General features: G+C 44.2%; 1 protein-coding gene across 1 annotated transcript in view; it reads right to left on the bottom strand.

Annotated features, from left to right (window-relative positions):
* UST (uronyl 2-sulfotransferase) overlaps positions 1 to 21,552 on the bottom strand; it is a 302,202-nt gene extending 280,650 nt beyond the window's left edge. The window contains 1 exon segment of the mRNA XM_032651795.1: positions 21,059 to 21,552. Coding sequence (XP_032507686.1) covers positions 21,059 to 21,311 — 253 coding nt within the window. The 5' untranslated portion in view covers positions 21,312 to 21,552.
* Between the last annotated feature and the right edge of the window lie 432 nt (positions 21,553 to 21,984).

Consider the following 21,984-nt stretch of genomic DNA (forward strand, 5'->3'; position numbering starts at 1 on the left):
TTACTAGTCATTCATTTCCTTAACACCAGCCTTTGAATTCTTCATTTAGCACCTGGCGGTGTTTGGCACCCAGCATAGCGAGACTCATGCAAAGTGGGGGGAGGGCATCAAGGGGGAACTGGTGGGAAAGGACAGCCAGCGTGACGTTCTCAGGGAGATCAATTTTAGAAAAGAATAACTGGGCAGCTGACGACTGAGAATTTGATTCTCTCAGACAATCCCTTCTCACTCCCTCCTGGAAAGTCGTCGCGTGCCACGATGCCCAAAGGCATACGAAACCCTATTTTGAGATGTCACAGACCCCTACACCTGGCATTTGGTGCAAATTCACAAATTTACTCTTACATCTGTCCCTTACACTGTCCCTTTCAAAAGGTAAAAATAGAAAATATGAATGTCCTGCAAAAATGTTTAAGCAAAATGTCACCCAATGGAAAAGACTTGAATATTTACCATTCCAGCGTACAAAAAATACGTGCATGTGTGCGTGTGTGTGTAAAACAGTCTTCTGGTGTTTCCATTTACCTCATGGACACCTGAAAAATAAATTAGACTTCTAATATGCATGTCATCTTATTCCAAACATGAAAAAAATGACCATTTTCTAATTCATATAAATTTGGATGAAATTAAAAGATATGGAAAGAAATTTAAGTCCCAAATTCTAACCTCCTTTACAGTTGATTGCTCAATATCCTTTATTTTCTATGATTTTTTTCAAAGGTCCTTGGATATTTTGTGAGATCATGTACCCAAGAGGGTCTAAACTATGGCAAGACTAACAAAAGTTTGCTCAGTTGGAAAAAGGGGTCCTCAATAATAATAATAGCTATTATTATTAAAATTGTAGAAGAAAAACTAGTAAAATGAATTCCATTCTCTCATTGACAAATATGTTAGATTTTTTTTTTTTGAAAAGGCCTTTGAGAGAGCAGGAATTAAGGCATTCAAAATATGTTTACTCAGAACTTCTCCCTCGGACAAAGATCCTGGCCCAGATCTCAGCCGCCAGAGCCTGATTCCTGCTGATCAGGAGTGATGCTGAGAGTCCGGGAGGGTCCCATTTAAGGCCAGGCCCCCAGCAGGCCCAGCAGCCTCCTCAGCCCAAGGGAGGGTGAATGAACCTGAACACTGCTCCTGCTGCCGAAACATCCACCATCTCGACACGCAGACTCACTCAGCCACACTGAAGTTCTACACCCCAGCGCGTCATTCAACAGGCTGCTCTCCTCTTCCTGCCAAATATAAGCCCGAAGAAACTGACACTTGAGAGAAACAATCAGGGCCAAGTTCAATATCCATTTTCTAAACACCTAAACCCGCTGAAAAGCAAGACACCTCCACTGTGACAGCTTGCTCCCCAGGGAAATGCAATTGCTGACGAGGGACTTTACAGCACACTTTTCACTTTTTATAAAGGGCGAGTGTATGGCACAGCCTCAAGAAGGACATGTCACTTTCTGGAAAAAATTACTGGAGAAGACACTGTCTCTTCTAATACTCTAAGATCAAATCAATTTCTCCTATAAGTTGAAGGTAGAAAAAGAGAGGCCACCCGTTCCCAATGAACACCTATGCTTCTTACATTAAATAATGACGACATGACACACTTCATTCCTTTTTGCCTTCAGATATATATTTAATGTTCAGCTACAAAAACTCTCTCATTCCAGGCACATGTTCTAATTACCTTAATAAACATCTATCACCCGATAAGCGCCAGACCCTGGGCAAGTTCACGCAGTCTCGTTCAGGGTATGGAGCATCCCTCTGGGCTTTTTTCCCTTTGCCTCTTCTCTAAAAAAGTGTCCTGAAATTCAAGGGATCAAAAATTCATTTCAAGGATATATCTACCCACCCACTGCAATCTTAGCACAGTTCAATGCTTTGGGGACCTGAACACCTCTCCTCCAACTGTGTTTTCACAAAATTGGAGATTTAGAAACCTGGTTTTGGTTTAAAAAACAAAACCAAAATTAGACCATTTTGCTTCAAACGTCACAGAGCAGGTGGCAGCACAGGTTGGGCTGGATGTCTTCCAGCAGGGGTTGGAAGAGCTGAACTGCTTTACAAAAAGTTACACTTGGAATGTGAGATCGGTAGCCCCAGAATATGGGCCTTCAGGTGAGACATAAATGGAGTCACTTCTGAAGAGTCTTCAGTAAAGCTGCAGAGAAAATAAACCTGCCATACACAGTGAAAAGTCATATTTAAAACAGCAAGAAATCATAGCCTAAACGCCAACTTAATCTATGACAAAATGGCATGATCAAAGTTACTGAAATAAATGAAACATAAAATCAAGATGTTATAACCTATCCTAATAAAAACGCAGTGCGGATTTTTCTTCCCATTTCAGCTACTCAGAGAAAATAAACCATCAACTTGTAGAACGCTATCATAACAGGAAAACGTCAGCAAAGAGGCAACTCGACATGACTATAGTATACTAAATAAACACCTACAGGATAAGAGTTAAGCTGATTTTCCTGTCAAGCTTTCTTTATCAAGATTAAAAGTACTTTGAAAGTTCAAGCTAAAAGAGTGAGAAAAATACTTGAGTACTTTTGTTGAAATACGCTTCCATATGGCATGGGGTGAAACGGAAGAGATTTCTGGGGCCTGGGTAGACCCAAACTGGAGGCAAAATTCTCCCCACCCCGTCAGCGGAGCAACTCAGGGCCCTTCAAACGACTCTGGGCTCAGGTTTCTCATCTGCAAAGCGAGCTTAACACCCACGATTCGGGAAAGTAAAGAAGTGAGCTTGGTGACACGTGTGCAAGTATTTTTTGATCTTTAAAACACCATTCAAATCTGAGGACCATCTCAGACACCTGCTTAGCCTCCGCGTGGCTTTCTGTTTCCAGAGCTATCTTCATGAATAAGAAATCTGCTATCACACTGTGGTCTGAAAGTGTTCAGTGGTTTCCCCATTGCTTGCCAGTTAGTATAAGATACAAGTTCCTTTACAATCTACCCTTTCCCCTAGAAGCCTCCCTGTAGCAATCCCACTTCCCCTCTCTCTGTCACAGTCTCTCACCAGCCACTCGTACTACTCAGTGGACTCAAAGAGGCCACAACTGTGCCCACTGGCTTGCCTTTGCCAGTGCTGTTCCTTCTTTCTGGAATGCCCTTTTCCCACATCTCTGTCAGGCAAACTCCTATTTATGCTTCAACACCCAGCTCGTGTCACTTCTTCCATGAAGCCCTCCCCTTCTCCCTATTTTCCCCCCATGCTCCCCAAGGGATGTGAATGAATCTCTACTACTACAAACACATACATGAAAGTAATGAATTTATACATCTGTATCACAGAGGCTCGACTAGCAGCTCTTGAGATAATCTTTGTGTCTTTGGCACACTCAATTTTGAAAAATAAAACTGAAAAATTAAAATCTTATCAAATGATCACAGGGTAAATATTTTATAAGTTTTAGTCATCAAACTATTCTTTGCAAGAATATTCTTTCAAAGAATAAAAATATCCGATAGACTAAAATACAATTTACATGATCTTTGGAGGTCTTCTTCCTACACACAAACTATAAATTACAGAAAGGGCAGGAATACACACAACAAATAACCACTGTTTGTGAATGCCTAGAGACAGAATTTTGATGGATGTGTTTGTTTGTTTGTTTGTCGACACAATGCACACACATCCCACAGTAAGTAACATCCCTCTGGCTCCTACACTCCGGAGTGCCACCTGCTCTGGCTAGGCTTCTGCCTGGATAATTAAAATGAAGATGTGTATTAGCAGATATTAAAAATGCAAATTTTCACAGTATTCCAGTGAGCAGAGTACCAGATAGCATTCTCTTTATAATCTAGTGGTTGTTGTTCTGGAACAGAAAGAGTCCCTCTAAAGTTTCAATGGGGACTCAGAGAGATTAAGTGAATTACCCAAGGTCACACAGCTGCACGCTGGCAAAGCCAGGACTCAAACAGAGGACTTCTGATTTGAAGCCCAATGCTCTTTTACACTACATTGCCTCTTGTAATAGTAAACATCCTGTTAAAGGTAAATTCACAGAAAAAATCTGATTTCCAAAGAAGAAAATGTAGTTCTATTAGACCATAGGGTTGGCCTTTAAATGTCTGTGTCTTCGGGCTTCCCTGGTGGCGCAGTGGTTGAGAGTCCGCCTGCCGATGCAGGGGACACGGGTTCGTGCCCCGGTTTGGGAAGATCCCACATACCGCGGAGTGGCTGGGCCCGTGAGCCATGGCCGCTAGGCCTGCGCGCAACGGGAGGCCTCCCGCAACGGGAGAAGCCACAACAGTGAAAGGCCTGCGTACCGCAAAAAAAAAAAAAAAAAAAAAGTCTGTGTCTTCAAATTGTGGTCTCTTGAATTTTATAAACATTAAAAAGAATAACAACACACAGGAACTAAACTTATTATCCTCTAGCTGCTTATAAAAATAGTTTAAAAGAGTGCTGCCCTTATTACAAGGTGCTACAAAGGGCTGAGGGTGGCTTGAGCCAGGCTGTTGATGAGGAGCTCACCTATCACCACCCCCTAAGGTTTCTAGCTAACCTGAAAATGATGCATGTGTCTGGAGGTGGGGTGTGCTCACTTTTTACTCCAGAGACCCGAAAGGAATCAAGAAACTAAGACCGATCAGTTTGCCTCGTCCCACACTCACTCAGGCAACTCAGGCAGCGTGGGCAAGGAGAGTGGTCACGTCTGCCTGGCCTTGCCAGCGACTCCACAATCCACTGACTCTCAAAAGTTCTCTCCGGAAACAATGGCAGTGGGCTGGAAGCTGGGGGACCTTGTTCCCAGAAGTTTAGGAATTAAATGGCAAACAGGGGTTTCAAACCCTCTAAAAGGAGTTAAGCTTGAAATCAGTTTCTACGTTTGAAAAATGAATTTAATGTTAAGGAATGACATCACTCAAGTATGACTTCATCTCCAGCTAGACTTGCAAAACGATTGAGTTAATTTATACCAAAATAAACGCCGAAAGGATGTAAAACAAAGGTGAAACAACAAAAGAATTAGAAGAAAATGTAGGGACAGGATATAAGGCCTTTCTAAGCATGAAAGCAAAGGAATAATAATAAATGGAAAAAACTTAATTAGCATAAAGGAAAAATAAAAGAAACTGATTTGAAAAACTAAAGAGCAATTCAAAAAATCATATGTGCGTGTATGGTAAAGGGCTAATACCCTTCAACTCTAAAGAGTTCTTAAAATTAGTAAGAGAAAGAACACATCTATAGGGAAAAAATGGGAAAGGGTAAAACTGTAATTCCCAAAACATAGTCAAATTGTTCAGTTTCACTAATATTCAAATAAATGTGAATTAGACCTTAAAGTATCATTTTTCACCAACTGAATGGGTGAGGAGTTTTATGAGATTATATCCAGTGTTTGTAAAATAGAGCAAAGCAGACTGCTGGTGAAACACACCGAGATAAATAGCAGTTTGTACCAAAAGGAATTTTTAAATAGGTGCATACTTTACCCCAGCAATTCCAAGTCTAGGAATTTCTCCCTGGGAGGTAGAAAAGTGTGCAAAAATGTAATACTGTTCATCACAGCTTTATGCAGAATCGTGAAAAACTGGAAATACGCTAAACATCAAAAGGCCTTGCTGGAGGAATGACTGTACATTCACAAGAAACTCTGCTGCTCTGAAAACCAATGTTGTTGAAAAGTAAAGACATGGAATAACATTTGTGGTACTGCTGAGTAGAGGAAGAATGTAACCAAACCAAAGCAGTTCTGAGTAAAGGAATTAACATGCTTTTTACCTTCTTCTTTGTGCTCTTCTCTCTATTTTCCAGCTTTCTACAATGAGCATGTAAGGGTTCTAATTATCTATTAAATTTGTGTTTTCAAAACATTACACCGAGTCATTCTAATTATTTGCTTTATTTATATCCAATTATTCACTCTGACCATAAAAAAAAAAAAAAAAAAAAAAAACTTTACCTGGAGTATTTGGATAACAGGACACTTAGCAATGAATTCTGACATCATTAAAATTTAAAACAGTGCAAGAATCTGCAATAACTGTTTGAAGAAACTTTATGTCCAAGACCAATTGTTTAACTTCCTACGCTTATTAATGAACTTGACATTAAGTCAAATCTGTATGTTCACAAATCTCCAAACAGCCTGCATTTTAATACTATGGATTGCAGAAATTAATAAAAGCAGACATTTTAAACTTTAGTCAGGCAAGCGTGTGATTCTTAAGAAAAATCTAATGTTCTCAATTTCGAACAATCAAATTGGTGAATGAGAATTCAATTAAAAGAAACATACAAAATGTATAATAGCACAGATCTTTAGTGGGCTAGGATGAACCCTCACTCATTTTTCTGTTTACAAGTATTAATCACATTCCAAACATGCTACAGTGGAGACGCTTATTACTCAAAGTGTGGTCCTCCGACTGCAGCACCGGCGGCACTGGGAGTTTGTTGAGGATGCTGAATCTCAGGCTCCACCCCACACCGACTGCACCTGAATCTACATTTTAACAAATTCCCAGGTGATCTGAACGCACATTAAAGTTTGAGAAGAGCTGGTACAGAGAAGCTGAAAGCTAAAGTGTTATAAGTCACAGCCAAATTAAAGACTATAGGCTAAGCATCTCTGAATAGTACCACAGAAGACCTAACGCACACACAAAGCTATCGGGCCACGTATCAACGATACAGGTTCTCCAGTTTGGTTGCCTATCAGAATTGCATGAGGAGCTTTAAACAAATACAGATGCCCAGGCCCCACCCCTGACCAAATGAATGGAAATCAGTATTTCCCAAAGCTCTCCAGGTAATTCTGTCGCACAGCCCGATTTGAGAACCCCTTAGCTACTGGCATAAACAGGGTCTTAACCAAAGACATCATTAGCCTAATCACAGCTAGGCAGATCTAATCCCTGCTTCTACTCTCCTCCTGTGGCTTCCCAGACAGCCCTGCTCATCACTCTTTACATTTATCCTAAGTCCTTCTCTGCCCCTCCTAGTAGAATGCAGCCCCCCAGGGGCAGGGACAGAGTTATTAGTCACACTACTTCCAGCACCCAGTGCATAACTGGAGTTTGATGAACGTTTGTTGAAGGAATAAACTTGATTAGATAGAAGAGATGACAGAGAGAAGCCAAATGGGAAGGAGGGCAGGCATATGAAAACAATAGGAAAACTCATGTTCTCTGATCCTTTAAGTCTCATTGATGTGAAACTTCAATGAAGTGTAAGCCTCGTGGGGAAGACTTACTCTGAAATTAACAAAAAGTCACCTATCATTCCAACAAGGTGGCCGGGAAATATCTGGCGAAAGGGAGCTGTGTTTTGAAACAGCAATGCATTATGCCATAAAAGAAACGAAACACAAAAGTAGAAGCCTGCCCAATAACCAAAGTATGTTCTAGTAGGTTCTCCCTATCCAAGCTAGGGAGCACACCTAAGAATGTGCCCACACCCACACTTTCTATGCCAGAGTGCAGGTCACAAACAGAGTGGCACCACCGTAACTGTGCACACTTCAAGACGCAGGCTCATGAAACCTACACACCTCTCCCCAGCCATAAGGAACAGGAGAGCAAGACACAAGAAGGTCTGAATAAAGCCTTGTCTAAATGCATTTGAAAAGTTCACCATCAAGCTACAAACTCATGAGACTGGAAATGTTATCACTAAATGGTAGCTGTAGGTGTCCTTTGCCCAGGTGAAGAGAGCAATGAAAAGATAGAGATTATGGCTGCTAACACATATTTCTTTCTCCCTCCCTTTATATCTGGGAACCTCTTCATCTCACAACGGGACTAGAAGAACATGACCACAAACCTTTCAGACTCCGTAAGGCCTCAGATCTCCGCCGGGCAAGCAAAGAGCAGCCTTCTGAGCTGGGAAAAGCACGAGCAAGAAAATAATACGACCTCAATCCAGTCATCTGCTAAAGCAAACTAAAGACACTGCACCATTTGGCTTTCATGTTTATGGAGCTTTCCAGAATCCGTTTCTCCATTCTTACCTCCTTGTCTTACGTAGCTCTTAGTTAGAGAGCGGCTTCTAAGGAGGGACCCTGGAGAGCACACACACATTTTCAGGAGGAACCAACATTAACCCCACACGGCTTAAACTGGCATCACACGCAGAGTTTATGTCAACATCCTCCTCCCCCAGGCAGGTCTACCACACCGGAACTCCTCACTCGACCTGCTAAGAGGCGACCACACCACAATTCCCGGGCCAGTCTGGCGAGACTGGAGATGCAGGTGTGCCCCAGCCTTGCCTCCTGACTCAGCCCTGCCTTGGATTCTCCGCCAATCATCACTTTCTGTTTTCTTCCCCACTATAGTAAAAATAACTTCCTCTTCAAGCGTCTAAATCTGTATGTGACTTTACACACTTTTTTTGGCACATAGTTGGTTGAATTTTGACACTAAAGCAGAATGAAGTCGCGAAAAATCTGCAATCACATTTCTGTAAAACTCCAACCAGATAAGTCAGTTCCACTGTTCTCTGGAATACTGAGAAAACACTTCCAGGCAAGATGCTGCATTCTAAGCACCACGTCAGTTCCTCCTGTCCTCTGCTTCTTACAGACTCAGCAAAGTCTCAGGGATGGAAGGAAGCAGAGCAGAATGCACGGTGCTATTTGCTGTAAACTGGAAGTGGCTTGCGGGCTGTGCTTCTGAGCGAGGAGAAGGGCATCTCAGGGGGCAGACCATCCAACACAACTGTGGCACCAAGGACTCGGGAAATCTTGTATTTAGGACCTGAGACAGAGCTCCAGAGAGCTGCACGCCCTCACCTCCCACCCCCCGCTCCAGTCACCTGCCATGACTACGGAACAGAACAGGGGTGGATGTGGCACAGTCATTTCAAAAGAAGACAGTTTAGAAGAGAGTCACTTCTGATACTCCTCCCCATAAAGGAGGCTCACAAACCAAGGGAACTGGAGAATTCCTCAGTTCTACAGGCCACTGAAGGGCCACACAGACAGAGGAAAGTGATTAAGATGCATAAGGGAATGAAAATCATTTCATCTTTTTTTTTTTTTTTTTTTGCGGTACGCGGGCCTCTCACTGTCGCGGCCTCTTCCGCCGCGGAGCACAGGCTCCGGATGCGCAGGCGCAGAGGCCATGGCCCACAGGCCCAGCCACTCCATGGCATGTGGGATCCTCCCGGACCGGGACACGAACCCGCATCCCCTGCATCGGCAGGCGGACTCTCAACCACTGCGCCACCAGGGAAGCCCCGTTTCATCTTTTCATGTGCTTATTGGTCAGTTGTGTTTGCTCTTCTGTGAACTGCCTGCTCCTATTCTTCGCCCGTTTATCTCATGAATTCTCCTTCTCTTATTGATTTATTGATCTTTTACATATCTGCATACTAATCCCATTTTCTAGAGAAACATCTGTCTCCAATCTGAGTCTTTCTGCTTTGTTTATGGGATGTTATTGTTCAGAAGGTTTCACTTTTATGTTGTTCTTTTTTTCATTTACTGTTTGTGCTTTCTGCATCTGAAAGTAACTTCAGATGAGGAACTACTGGAAGATAGATCTGTTTTTCTGGACAAGATTTATGGCGGGGGCATTACGGTCACCTTCATAGCTTCAATTTTCTGAAAGAGGGTGAAGTCCAACAGACTATTCTATGTAGCTCCCAGAAGAACTAGCAGAAGTAGAGAGAAGCCACAAAGAAGTAGCCTGCCACACTGCGCGAACTCCCTCAGCCACTGGAGCTGTCCACAATGGAATGGGACGACCAGCAGTAGGCAGCTGGGCCAAGACTGTGAGAATCCTCTTTGAAAACACAGCTTTCTTATCCCTACTTGCTTCCCTTCTTTCTTCCTATCACAATTATACGCTGAATTCTGGAGATCCATGACTTACTCTGCTTCCTCTCTCTCTTTGCCTTCCTAAGGACAGTCTGCTTCCCACAATTTCTGAAGCAAGATCCTCTCCTTATCGTCCAGATAGGCTGGGGCAAACTGGTGATGGGGGCAGGGATGGGGAGTGCTGCTAATTTTAATTAAGATCAAAACAAAACAAAACGAAACAATGATTAAGACTTGGGAAAAAAAAAAAAAAAAAAAAAAGACTTGGAAAATGATGTCCTGAAATGTTTTGGCATATTCTACTTGCCTTGGTCCCTTGACTACTGAAACCTTTTAAATAAACGTTTGGCTCCAAAGGAAATAGTTTCAGTTGTTACAGTTAAATGGCTTCTTAGCTCTTTCAGCACATGGTTTTAAAGTAGGTGGGACCTTAGAAAGCGCCTAATTCAGTCATTCTAAAGAAAAAAGGGGCACCATCACCTAGAGAGCTTCTTTAAAGAACCCCAGAGCCACAACCATTCTCCCTTTCCTGGCCACTGGGACATATTCCCAGATAGACCATCAAGACCACATGGAAACACTGCTGCTGCTGAGGGAGGGTCCCAGGAAAGAAAAACAATTGAGAATCCCGGACCTAATCAACCGTCTTCATTTTGGAGGCAAAGAAACATGAGCTTAGGAGGCTCGTGTGACTTAACAGCGCTGACCCCTGAACTATTTGCGGACTCCCTCCAGACCCAGGTCCGCCGGCCCTGCCCGCCACTCGCACAGCTTTGCGTGACAGTTTTGCTTCCCCAGTGAGAAGGTATTTGTGTCAAGCAGCCCACGTGTCAAAACAGGAAGCTCTGTGTTGGAGCTGCAAGGTCACGGTTTCCCTAGACAAAATTTAACTTTCTATCAAATAATGTAAGATCCCATTTGTTTTCAAGTTCTCAAGGAATTGGGTAACCATCCACACCAGATAGTAACGGCCCTGTGGCTCTGGCCCCTACACTCATCCGTGGCTGGGCAGGTGAAGGCAACGTGAAGAAGCAGAGAATGGAAAACAGAAGCAAGTTCCCCAGCCTTCTGACAAAGAAACGATCCGCTACTTTGGTTCTCTGCTCTTGCCCTGACTTCCAATGGAAGGGAAATGGGAACCAGAGAAAAACCAGTGCCAGGCTACCGGACACGGTAGTTCCATCACAAGTGGGAGAAGCTCTAGCAGCAGTCCCAGTGTATGCCTGACACTGTGATCGTTTGAAAGGGTCTGATTCACGTGGATCACCAGTCCAGTCCTAGAACGGCTGGCAACCCCAGAGAGTGCGCTGTACAACACCCTCTGTACAACTACTTTTCTTTTGTGAATGCGGGGAGGGGGGGAAACATGTGGATAAATTCAAAACAGAGGAAAGCAGGCTGTGCAAAGAATACGTTTTTTAAAGATTGTTTCCAGGAGGCAGAAGAGAGGATGAGAAGCAGAAAGGTTTGTGTGTAAAGTTAACAGGGCAAATGACTGGAGCTTATCAGCTGTTGAAGAGCCCTCACCAGTTTGAGGGTAAGGGTGACAAGATAAGCCACAAAAATGCTGATTCAGTCATTTCATATTTCTTGGGTAGAATGGTGCTTTCAAATGGAAGCAAACCATGAATGAATTTGCGTACTCCACTAGTATGTGTGTTTGTGCAAGTGTGTGTGTGCACGGGTGTGTGGGCCAAAAGAAAAGGGGATCTGAGAGAAGCAAAGAATAAGGTGAGAAAATTGGCATTTGCTGAAATCAAATGCCATGCCTTGAGTCAGATTAAGTACTTTATAAAATAGCAATTATTAATCCCATCGTATAGACTAAAACATCTAAGGTTCGGAGAAGTTAAGAGAATCTCCCAAGTTCTCCCAGCTAATAAGTGGTAGCACAGTGATCACACCCAGACCTCTGCTCTAAAACCTGTGCTCTTTCTAGTATTGGATGCTTCTGGCCCACAGAAAGCTTTCGATGAATATTTTCTGAGTGACTGAACAAAGGGGTTTATATGTCTCAGAATACTCTCATTTTTATTTTCATCAAGACTGTGAAAGTCATATGCACTGAGCTAGAAAAACATCAATGGTGTTTCCAGAAATGCATTACAGCTTAATGTAAATGGTTATTTAAATCATCTATCAATGAATGAACTAAGAATTACTCAATCGAGACCATGACTTAAGGTTATTTCCATATCATTCATTAAACAAGGGTCAATGGGTTCGTGCATTGAGCCTTAATCTTATAATCTATCATTTTGCCATTCTAGGTTAAAATCTGCTCAGTCACTGTTTCAAAAACCACATCATCTTATGGTCTCATCTCCTTAAAGAGTCAAATTCATGCTTGAAACGTACTAGCTAATTTAGCACAAATTGCTACCTAAGGAAGATGTTGACTTAGAGCAAGAGATAAACTGCTATTCTGCAAACTCCCAAAACTGGTTCAGGGTTCAGGAAAATGACAAGAAACAAGAAGTTTGAATTCTAGTATGCACCCAAATCTCTAGGCTGACCTCAGGCATTCTTAATTACAGGGAAAGCTCTATAAATGTAAGTCCAAATCCCCACAGGTAAGAGGTGGACAATTATCCCTGTGCACAGAAGGAAATGTTTATAGAAGTATATGTCATAGTGGTTTTAACATCTTTGCTTGCAGCATATGCTTCAAACAGCCAGAAAGAGATGGGTTGTAGAATCAACGGGCTTGAGTCTTTCCTGGCACACTGCACCACGGTCTCTACTTAAAATAAGGGCAAAACAAAGCAGAATATGGAACCCTAGTAAAGAATAGTCTGCTAAGGCTTCCCTGGTGGCGCAGTGGTTGAGAGTCCACCTGCCGATGCAGGGGATGCGGGTTCGTGCCCCGGTCCGGGAAGATCCCACATGCCGCGGAGCGGCTGGGCCCGTGAGCCATGGCCGCTGAGCCTGCGCGTCCGGAGCCTGTGCTCCGCAACAGGAGAGGCCACAACAGTGAGAGGCCCGCGTACCGCAAAAAAAAAAAAAAAAGAAAAGAAAAGAATAGTCTGCTTAGCAAATATATTGAATCAACAGACACTTCCTAAGGGTTCCTGTGGGTTACCCAGCAGAGGTGCCACAGTAGAGATGGAAAGTATTTGAAGAGCTTCCTCCTTTCAAGGAGCTTGCCCCACAAGTTATCACAATACAAGGTAGAATGTCAAAACTTCAAAAGTGATCATGAAATAAATACTACAGGAGTTCAGAGGTCATCACTGGAATTTGAGCTTCCTTAACTATCAGCAAAGAGGCAATAGCAGAAGCAAAGGCAGGTAGTGAGGCAAGAAAAATGAGCCAGTGGCTAGCTTTGGGAAAGTACAGACAACCGCTATAAAACCTGAGATAGATGGAGAGGTGCAGCATACCCTCAACACTAAACTGCTGTCTGGCTCCCTGATAATTTTAATATGAGAGTGTCACAAATTATTCAAATTGAGTCTCTTTCCAGAAGGCATGGAATTGACTGTACTTATTTTAAAGCTTCTTATTTTGATAATATATATTTTAAAACCTACTGAAAATTTCTAACACTTTTGGAAAAAACAACTTCTTCCTAAAAGTTCCTAACTTATTTTACTAATTTACTGAAGGACTATATATTTGTCCTGTATATTATACCACAGTGTGAATAAAAATGAATTGCATATGAATTCCAATTTTCTCAAGATTTCCTTGGTAGCCTCATAGTAGAGTATATAAGGAACATAACGTACCCAAATGCTTCCCCCCGCTGAGCTCATCAGCTCCTTTCTAGTGAACAAACACAAAGACAGAATACTCGTATCCATTGTACTATAGTCTGCTGCTCAAGACTGACTCCACTCATATTCCACATATAAGTCACAATAATCTTTGTGACATCTGTAAAATAGTTAAGTGCTACCTATTCATGAATATTCATACGTTAGAGCTAAATGCAAAGTGTTTACTATTCAAAGTCATCCATAACTGTAAGACCCCCAAGATTCTTTTAAAGAGGTCTTTGGGTTCAATCGTTAGAAATTTATTTAGGTTTTACTCTATACCCAGATACTGTACTTAAAACTCAAAACGAAAAAGACAACTTAGTTCAAAGATGGGCAAAGGGTGTGAACAGACATTTTTCCAAAGAAGATATATGAATGGCCAACAAGCACAGGAAAAGATATCCAACATCACTAATCATTAGGAAAATGCAAAAAAAAAAAAAAAAAGCCACAATATGGTGCCACTTCACATCCATTAGGATGTCTACAGTCAAAATAATGGAAAAGAGCAAGTGTTGGTGAGGTTGTACAGAAACTGGGACTCTCGTACATTGCTGGTGGGGATTTGCAATGGTGCAGCCACTGTGGAAAACAGCTCGGCAGTTCCTCGATAAATTAAACATGGAATTACCATATGACCTAGCGATTCACTCCTGGGTATATACCTAAAAGAACAGAAAATACGTGTACATACAAAAACTTACACACAAAAGTTCACAGCAGCACTATGCACAGCAGCCAAAAGACAGAAACAACTGAAATGAAAAACAGATAAATGGATAAACAAAATGTGGTATATCCATACAATGGAATATTATTCAGCCATAAAAATGAACGAAGTACTGATACATGCTACGATATGAATGAACTTTGAAAACAATGTTCTAAGTAAAAGAAGCCAGTTACAAAAGGCCACATACTATATGATTTCATTTCTGTGAAATGTCCAGAAGAGGCAAATCTATAGAGACTGAAAATAGATTAGTTCCTAGGGCTTGGGGAGATGGAGGAATAGTGAAGGGATAACTAAGGGGAATGAGGTTTCTCTTTCTGGTGATGAAAATGTTCTAGAAGTGACTATCATAATAGTTTCCCTTACCTAGGTATATACAAAAAACAATTAAAAGCTATTAAACTATTAAAAACTTTAAGTGGGTGAAATGTATGGTTTGCGAATTATAGCTCAATAAAGCTATTTTAAAAATTAATAGCATAGAGCTTCCCTGGTGGTGCAGTGGTTAAGAATCCACCTGCCAATGCAGGGGACACAGGTTCAAGCCCTGGTCCGGGAAGAGCCCACATGCCACGGAGCAACTAAGCCCGTGAGCCACAACTACTGAGCCTGCATGCCACAACTACTGAAGCCCGTGTGCCTAGAGCCTGTGCTCCACAACAGAGAAGCCACCGCAATGAAAAGCCCACACACCGCAACAAAGAGTAGCCCCGGCTCGCCACAACCAGAGGAAGCCCACACGCAGCACGAAGACCCAATGCAGTGAAAAATAAATAAATAAATAATCTAATTAATTTTTTTAAATTATTCAAAAAAAATTAATAGCATATACTGAAATGTGCTTTGTTTGTAACGTTCTTGCACAATAGTTGCTACATTCTTTTGACTTTTGCAACTAAGGATTTTTGGTGAAATGCTACTGTTTCTGTCCCCATTTCTGACAAATAAAAGGATTTATGTATATCACTGTTTGCTTAAAGTTGAGTTTCTATAATAAAAATAAATATAGGTAAGACAAAATTTATTTGTGGTCAAGTCTCATTTCTTTCCAAAAAAAAAAAAAAGCAAGTGACAATTCCTAATCATTCTAGCAGCTACAGTTGTCAAATAAGATGCCTTTTCACTGCCCGTCACTGACCCCCTTCAGTACAGCTGCAAGGCAAGCTACAGTTTCTGCTCCTGCAGCTTCCCTGTAGGGAAGCAAAAGATACTCTTTCTTTGGGGACTCAAAAAGCTTGAGCACTTTCATTCTAGTTTCTCAAATACAAAACCAACTAGTGTTTTAAACCTGGACTGATGACAGGGAATTTGAAGAAAGACAGAATCCAGATAATACATATTTATCTGTATTTTAAAACAATTCATACTGAGACGAGTCTACGTTAAAAACAGTTTACAAGACAGAATGTTTTTCACTATTCATGCTGTGTGTTTACAGAACAGTCTGCCATAGCTGAATTCCATTTTCTGTCTTCTTCTAATACACTGCTACTGTGTCCCCAACCAACCCTATAAGATAAATTTGCAGCTATGAACAAGAATGTCATTTTCTTTTTATGTCAACAATTTCTATTGATAACATCATATTTTATGCATTCGTTTCCTAGATTGCTGTCTGGGGCCTGGAGTACTATATTTAAACCATGCGTGATGTGCAGAAGGAAAATTAATTTGACTTTTAGGGTTTAGAGAAACTATTTTGTAACAGGTCTGGACCTCAATTTTCACATTTTCCTTTAAATTCATTTAAACTCAGAGAACTTCAATAAAGTTACATCTTTTTCTTTCATTTCTGACTCAAAATTGCCATGCTCATATATAATATACATATCAAGATTAGCAATTCTGGGCTTCCCTGGTGGAGCAGTGGTTGAGAGTCCGCCTGCCGATGCAGGGGACACGGGTTCGTGCCCCGGTCCGGGAAGATCCCACATGCCGCGGAGCGGCTGGGCCCGTGAGCCATGGCCACTGAGCCTGCGCGTCTGAAGCCTGTGCTCCGCAAACGGGAGAGGCCACAACAGTGAGAGGCCCGCGTACCGCAAAAAAAAAAAAAAAAAAAAAAGATTAGCAATTCTGAGAACTAAAGTAATATATCTCCATTTTAAATAGTATAATTTAAAAATGGAAAGGAAAGCCTATTAACTTGAGATCAATCTGACAGGTTTAGTCCCCATAAATGATAAATCACATACCCAAGTCCTGATAATAAATCATTAGAGTTTGCCGGTTGTACAGGATCAGTAGTAAGCCATCTGACTTATTCAGCTTACATCGATGTAACGAGTGTTATTCCAAGTTTTTGATATTTCCACAGCTCATAAGTAATGAGGCTACTGGCAGAGGCTGCATCATAATCTAATTTCTGCGGGAGATTTTATTTGATTTTGGTTGGTTTTCCATAGCAAGTCGAAGTCTGAATGCCACTTCAAAATAAATGAAATAATTTCACTGAACTGGAAAGACTATGGTCTCCAAGTTAAGTATAGCAATTTGCTCTATTCAGCTATTTATCCCATTGTGTGTTTTATGCTTTCCTCTCTCCACCTATTTCAAGGAGGAAAAGAATCAAGACAAGAGTTATGCCTGCATAACTTTCCTCTCCCTGACTTACTTACTTTCCTTTTTTTTTTGTAATAAATCTGTTGCAGCAAAAAGCATCTTTAAAAAGAACAGACTTTGCCCTTCCCCAAACTGACTAGAAAAAAGAAGCTGTCTGACCCCTGTTCCTTGAGAATAAAAAGCATCATTACTAACTCTTTTCCCTTTTTTTCTCCACACTATGCTTTCTGGTTGCCCCCCTTCACCTCATTCCGTGCATCTTCTAACCTCAGAAACTCGAAAGCCAGCTGGGGCTGCAGCTGTTGGCCGGTCCTTCCCTTGAAACAATGGGGCGTAAGCAGCAAAGCAGATGCATTTTTAAAAGCTGAAGTTTAAAAATGAAACCATGGGGCTTCCCTGGTGGCGCAGTGGTTGAGAATGTGGCTGCCAATGCAGGGGACACGGGTTCGAGACCTGGTCTGGGAAGATCCCACACGCCGCAGAGCAATTAGGCCCGTGAGCCACAACTACTGAGCCTGCGCGTCTGGAGCCTGTGCTCCGCAACTAGAGAGGCCGCGATAGAGAGAGGCCCGAGTGCCACGATGAAGAGCGGCCCCCGCTTGCCACAACTAGAGAAAGCCCTCGCACAGAAACGAAGACCCAACACAGCCAAAAATAAATTAATTTTTTAAAAAATGAAACCATGTCCATCACTTTCTAAATATTTTATAAATCTCTTCTCTCTGTCATCCCCCCTCTTTCTCTCAAATACGTAGGAAACTTTGTGAAAGCAACTGAAAGCAATTGCTTGTGAAAGCAACTCTAGAACAATGTTCTTGAACTTAAGCAGGCATCAGAATCATCTGGAAGACTTGCTAAAATGGATTCCTGGGTCCCACACCCAGACTCTTTCATTCCGTAGGTCTGGGATGAGACCAGAGAAGCTGCACTTGTAACAAGTGTCCAGGTGATGCTGATGCTGCAGGTCCAGGGACCGCACATTGAGAACTACCCGCCTAGACAGTGAACGACTGCTAAAGAAAGAGAGAAAGAAATTAGGAATTTAAGACTTAATTTGATTCCAATTCACGTCACCTCCAGTTGTGTGGCTCTGGGAGAGTTCAGTTGCTTAGCACATGGAAGCAGCAACATGGAGATAAATACAGGAAGGTGGAGTCAAGGGCAGGCCAGCTGCTTGAATTATTTCCCTTCTCTGTTGGCCCCTCAAGATACTCAAAGTCTCAAGAAAAGGAAAGTGAAATTATGGAAATAAAAATAATCATTTTTTGCCAGTCAGCCCTTTAGATTTCCACTCGCATCTTGGCTCTATTTCCTTTTTCTCTCAAACTGCTTGTAGTGCTAACGCAATGGGTACTTGACTCAGCCGGATGTGGGTTCAAATCTTGCCTTACTTACTATGCGCCCCTCAGCAAGTCGGTGAACTTCGTTGCCCTCCCTTCTCCCATATCAAAAATGGGAATAACAGCTGCACCTACCTATGATATTGCTATGCTAATACAATTTCATCCTACATGTACACTGACTGGCACATACCCAATAAATATTAGCTTCTATCATAAATGGTCCTTTTTTTTTTCCTGTGAGAATATTCAATATGTTAAACATCACACTACCTATTTGATACAATAGGTGCAGTCATCACTTTGACAAATATTTATTTAGTAGCTACTATGTCAGATGTAATATATTATACAAGTATATTAAAAATAATATCCTGTCAAGACAAATATTGCTATAAATATTACTTTGATTTGGAAAATTTTGACTTTATATGAACTTTTATTTAAGAAAAATACTTGCCTCCAAAATTGGCTACCTAGGAAAATTGAGAGGATGTGTTTACTAACCACAGTTTTGTTTTCACAGACACTAAAATAATAGAATGGAGAAAACAAGGGGAGAGTAATTCTGCAGATACCTTGGCCTTATTTTATTAAGGGTATATTTTAGATCCTCTTAAAGACCACAAGCCTGCTTTTCCTGAAAATCATTATGTTTACATAACAAAACAACAGGGAACAAATTTGGCCAAGGGTTTCCTATTTTCAGTTCACAACGATGTCATTTTTTAACCTGTTACATCAGTCAGAAACTCAATGGTGAGTTAGTAATAGGAGCAATATTCCATCCTTCAGTTCTTCCTGGTTCCCTGAGTGAATGCTGTGAATTCACCCTTCCAGCAAATAAGCCTCCAAATGTATCAGGCCTCATTTTTTGAAATATAGAATGAAAGCACACTAAATTCTGGATACCACACGTACTTGGTTGAATTTTCAAGAGGTTAACATGCTAGATGCTGCGGTTTCCTGACTTTAGCCTCACTACATGCCTTTGCTCCTTCCTCCTCCCAGGCTCCCCAGCCCCAAGAAGGGTATCAGAGCCATAACATTTTAAGAGCTGCGTGGAGGTGTCAGAGACAATCTGGTCCCGCCCAGGATTTTACCTATGGAAAAGTTGAGGCCCATGTGGTTCCAGTGCCCTGCCCAAAGCCAAGTGCTCCTCAGGACACCACAGATGTCTTCCTTCCCTGTCCACTGTACTTTCCCTACATCACTTGCCTGCATATTTTGCTTTAAAAGAACCTCACCAAAGAATTCATTAGCAGAGTTTATCGAGAAAGGCCCCTGAGCTTCCAAATCACTTCCCTCCCTATGCCAGTTAACAGTGATTGTCGGTAATCGTAACAATTGTGACCTGTGTGGTACTAGCAGGAATCGGAGAGCCTATGAGGCTGTGAGACTTCCTAACACAGAACTCGAAAGAAGAGAGAGTTGACTCCTTAGCAAAAGTGCATATTACCCCAAACCCTCTAAGAAACCAGATATGTTTGGAAATCTACTTGGGCAATATTTTCCTTTAATTTTCCCTAAAGCATCTTAGAAAAACCGTAGTTCCCTAAAGTTTCTACTGAAAAAGAAGTGTAACTTTTAAAATCTGAGCTTCTCTACGTGGAAAAAAAACATTATTTTATCTGCGTGTACATTTGAAAACGCTCTAACACATTTGTCACTTTGCTGAAGTGGTTTTTTCCTTCGAAAACGATCTGCTATCCAGACCTGTGGTTTGGATAGACGAAGGGATTTCTGTGGGTGAGGGTGGCAGCCTCCCGCCGCCGGAGTCGTTTGGCCCATGATGGTTCCAGCGCTCCGGGGGCTTCCCTTTGCGCCTTCGCTCCCGTCACGCAGATGCCGAAGTTTGCCGGGGGCTTAGGTTTATCCCCTTGGACGTTTGCGATTAGCTGAATCCCTCCCAGCCTCTCCCCCTCCGCCCCGGCCCCCCGCAAGACTTGTGAGAGATGTGCATCCTCCCTTAGCCAAGGCGCGCACCGGGAGCCTGGGGGGTACTTCCGCTGCGCCCTGGCACCGCTCTCCCCGCGCCCGGACCACCAAGCTGCGGGTCACGCCCTCTCTCTGGAGACGCTCTTTTCTCTCTTCGCACACTCCTTCCTTACCTCTGCTAAAATAGGTGACCTCGCTCCTAATAAACCAGGCAAAACCCGCCCCGCCCCCAGAAGTTCAGATTTGAGACACAGCGCTGAGGATCGTTCAGTCGAAGTAGGCGACACTGCTGGCCAGGGTGACTCGCGCCCCGGACCCCGGCTCCCCGCGTCTCACTCGCTGAGGACAGTGGGGTGGGCAGGGGGTGTCCCAAGCACAGGGCAGCTCAGGGACAGCGTGGAGCCCGAAAACTGCCCCTGGGCCACCCAGGCCGGGGGGCAGGAGCTCTCGTGGGGCACAATTCACAGAACGGGCCGTGGGGAGGAGTCAATCCCACCCGCGCGACCCCGAGCACCGGACAGGACGGGACTGTGGTCGCTAATGCCATGGAGGGGCAGTCGCTGCCCCTCGTCTCTCCCCACTCTGCCAGGCTTGAATATACACACACTCGTACACACTCACTCACACGCCTGCACTCCGCCCAGAGGGGGTGGCGGAGGCGGGGGAAGGTATGCAGCGCCCAGCCCCGGGCTACCTGCCCGGCACATCAACTCCGCGGCGCCCCCGCCTAGGCGCAGACAGACTGACGCGCTGGAGGCAGCAGCAGCTCGGGGCCGCCGCACCGATGCTCGTCGGCGTCCCACCTGGGGACCCTCGGGGAGGCGGCGGCGGGGGCAGCTCCAGAGTGCCCGGCGCGCCCCACTCTCCCCTGCACAACTTCGAGCAGCGCGCGCCGCCCTCGCTCCCGTCTCCCTTCCTTACCCAAATACTGCCGCAGGTCGAGCAGAAAGCGCGGGGGTCCCCCGCCGAGCTGATAGAAGAGGGAGCCCAGGCAGAAGACCAGCAGGGTGGCCATGCAGAAACCGTAGTCCCGGAGGGAGAAGCGCAGGAGAGGCAGCAGGGAGACCCGGCGCTTCCAGCTGCCCAGGCCGGGAGGGGCGCCCCCCAGAGGGGCCCCATGGGGCCAGGGATCCGCGCCGCTGCCGGGATGCTGCTGCTGCTGCTTCTTCTTCATCGCCTGCTCCGCCGCCTTGCACAGCCTGCCCGTGCCAGGAAAAGGTCACCCATCCGCCTGCGAGGAGGAGAGCCCGGCCGGCCGGCTGCACATGGACAGGGCCGCGCCGAGGGCAGCCCGGGTGGGGGCGGGGAGGGGCCGAAGTTGCCGGGCTCAGGAGACTTTCCTCGGCATGGTCCCCGCCGCCGCGGCCCGAGCGGCCGAGGTGCCCAGCCCCGGCTCGGCGGTGCTGCCCGCGCCCGGCCCGCGCCCGCTAGCGCCCCCGTGCCCCGCGCCCCGCCGCGCCTCGGGCTCGCTTGCGGCCGCCGGGGCTCGCCTCCAGCGCCAGCGTGGACCCCCCGGCTTTGTGTCTGTCGGTCTCGGCGTGTTTTGTCCGGGTTCAGGCTCCTCTAAAAAACGGCAGGGAGGAACGGGAGGCGGACACCATCCCCTCGCTCCACCTCCTTGACAGGGGTTTTCCTCCCTCTCCTCCCCTTTCTCCCTCCAGCTCTCCGCCGCTCTCTCTCCTCCCTCTTCCCTCCCTCTCTCGGCTCGGGTCTACGGGTTTCTCTCGGGTGTCACGTTACTGCCTCTGCCTGGAGCGGGGGAGGGGGGGTGAGGGGGGGCGGCGATTATTCGCTACTAGGAAGAAAGTTTCTGGGGTTTTTTTTCCTTCCCCCTTTCTCTACAATCT

The sequence above is a fragment of the Phocoena sinus genome, chromosome 12 (assembly GCF_008692025.1).
Source record: "Phocoena sinus isolate mPhoSin1 chromosome 12, mPhoSin1.pri, whole genome shotgun sequence".
Taxonomy (NCBI): domain Eukaryota; kingdom Metazoa; phylum Chordata; class Mammalia; order Artiodactyla; family Phocoenidae; genus Phocoena; species Phocoena sinus.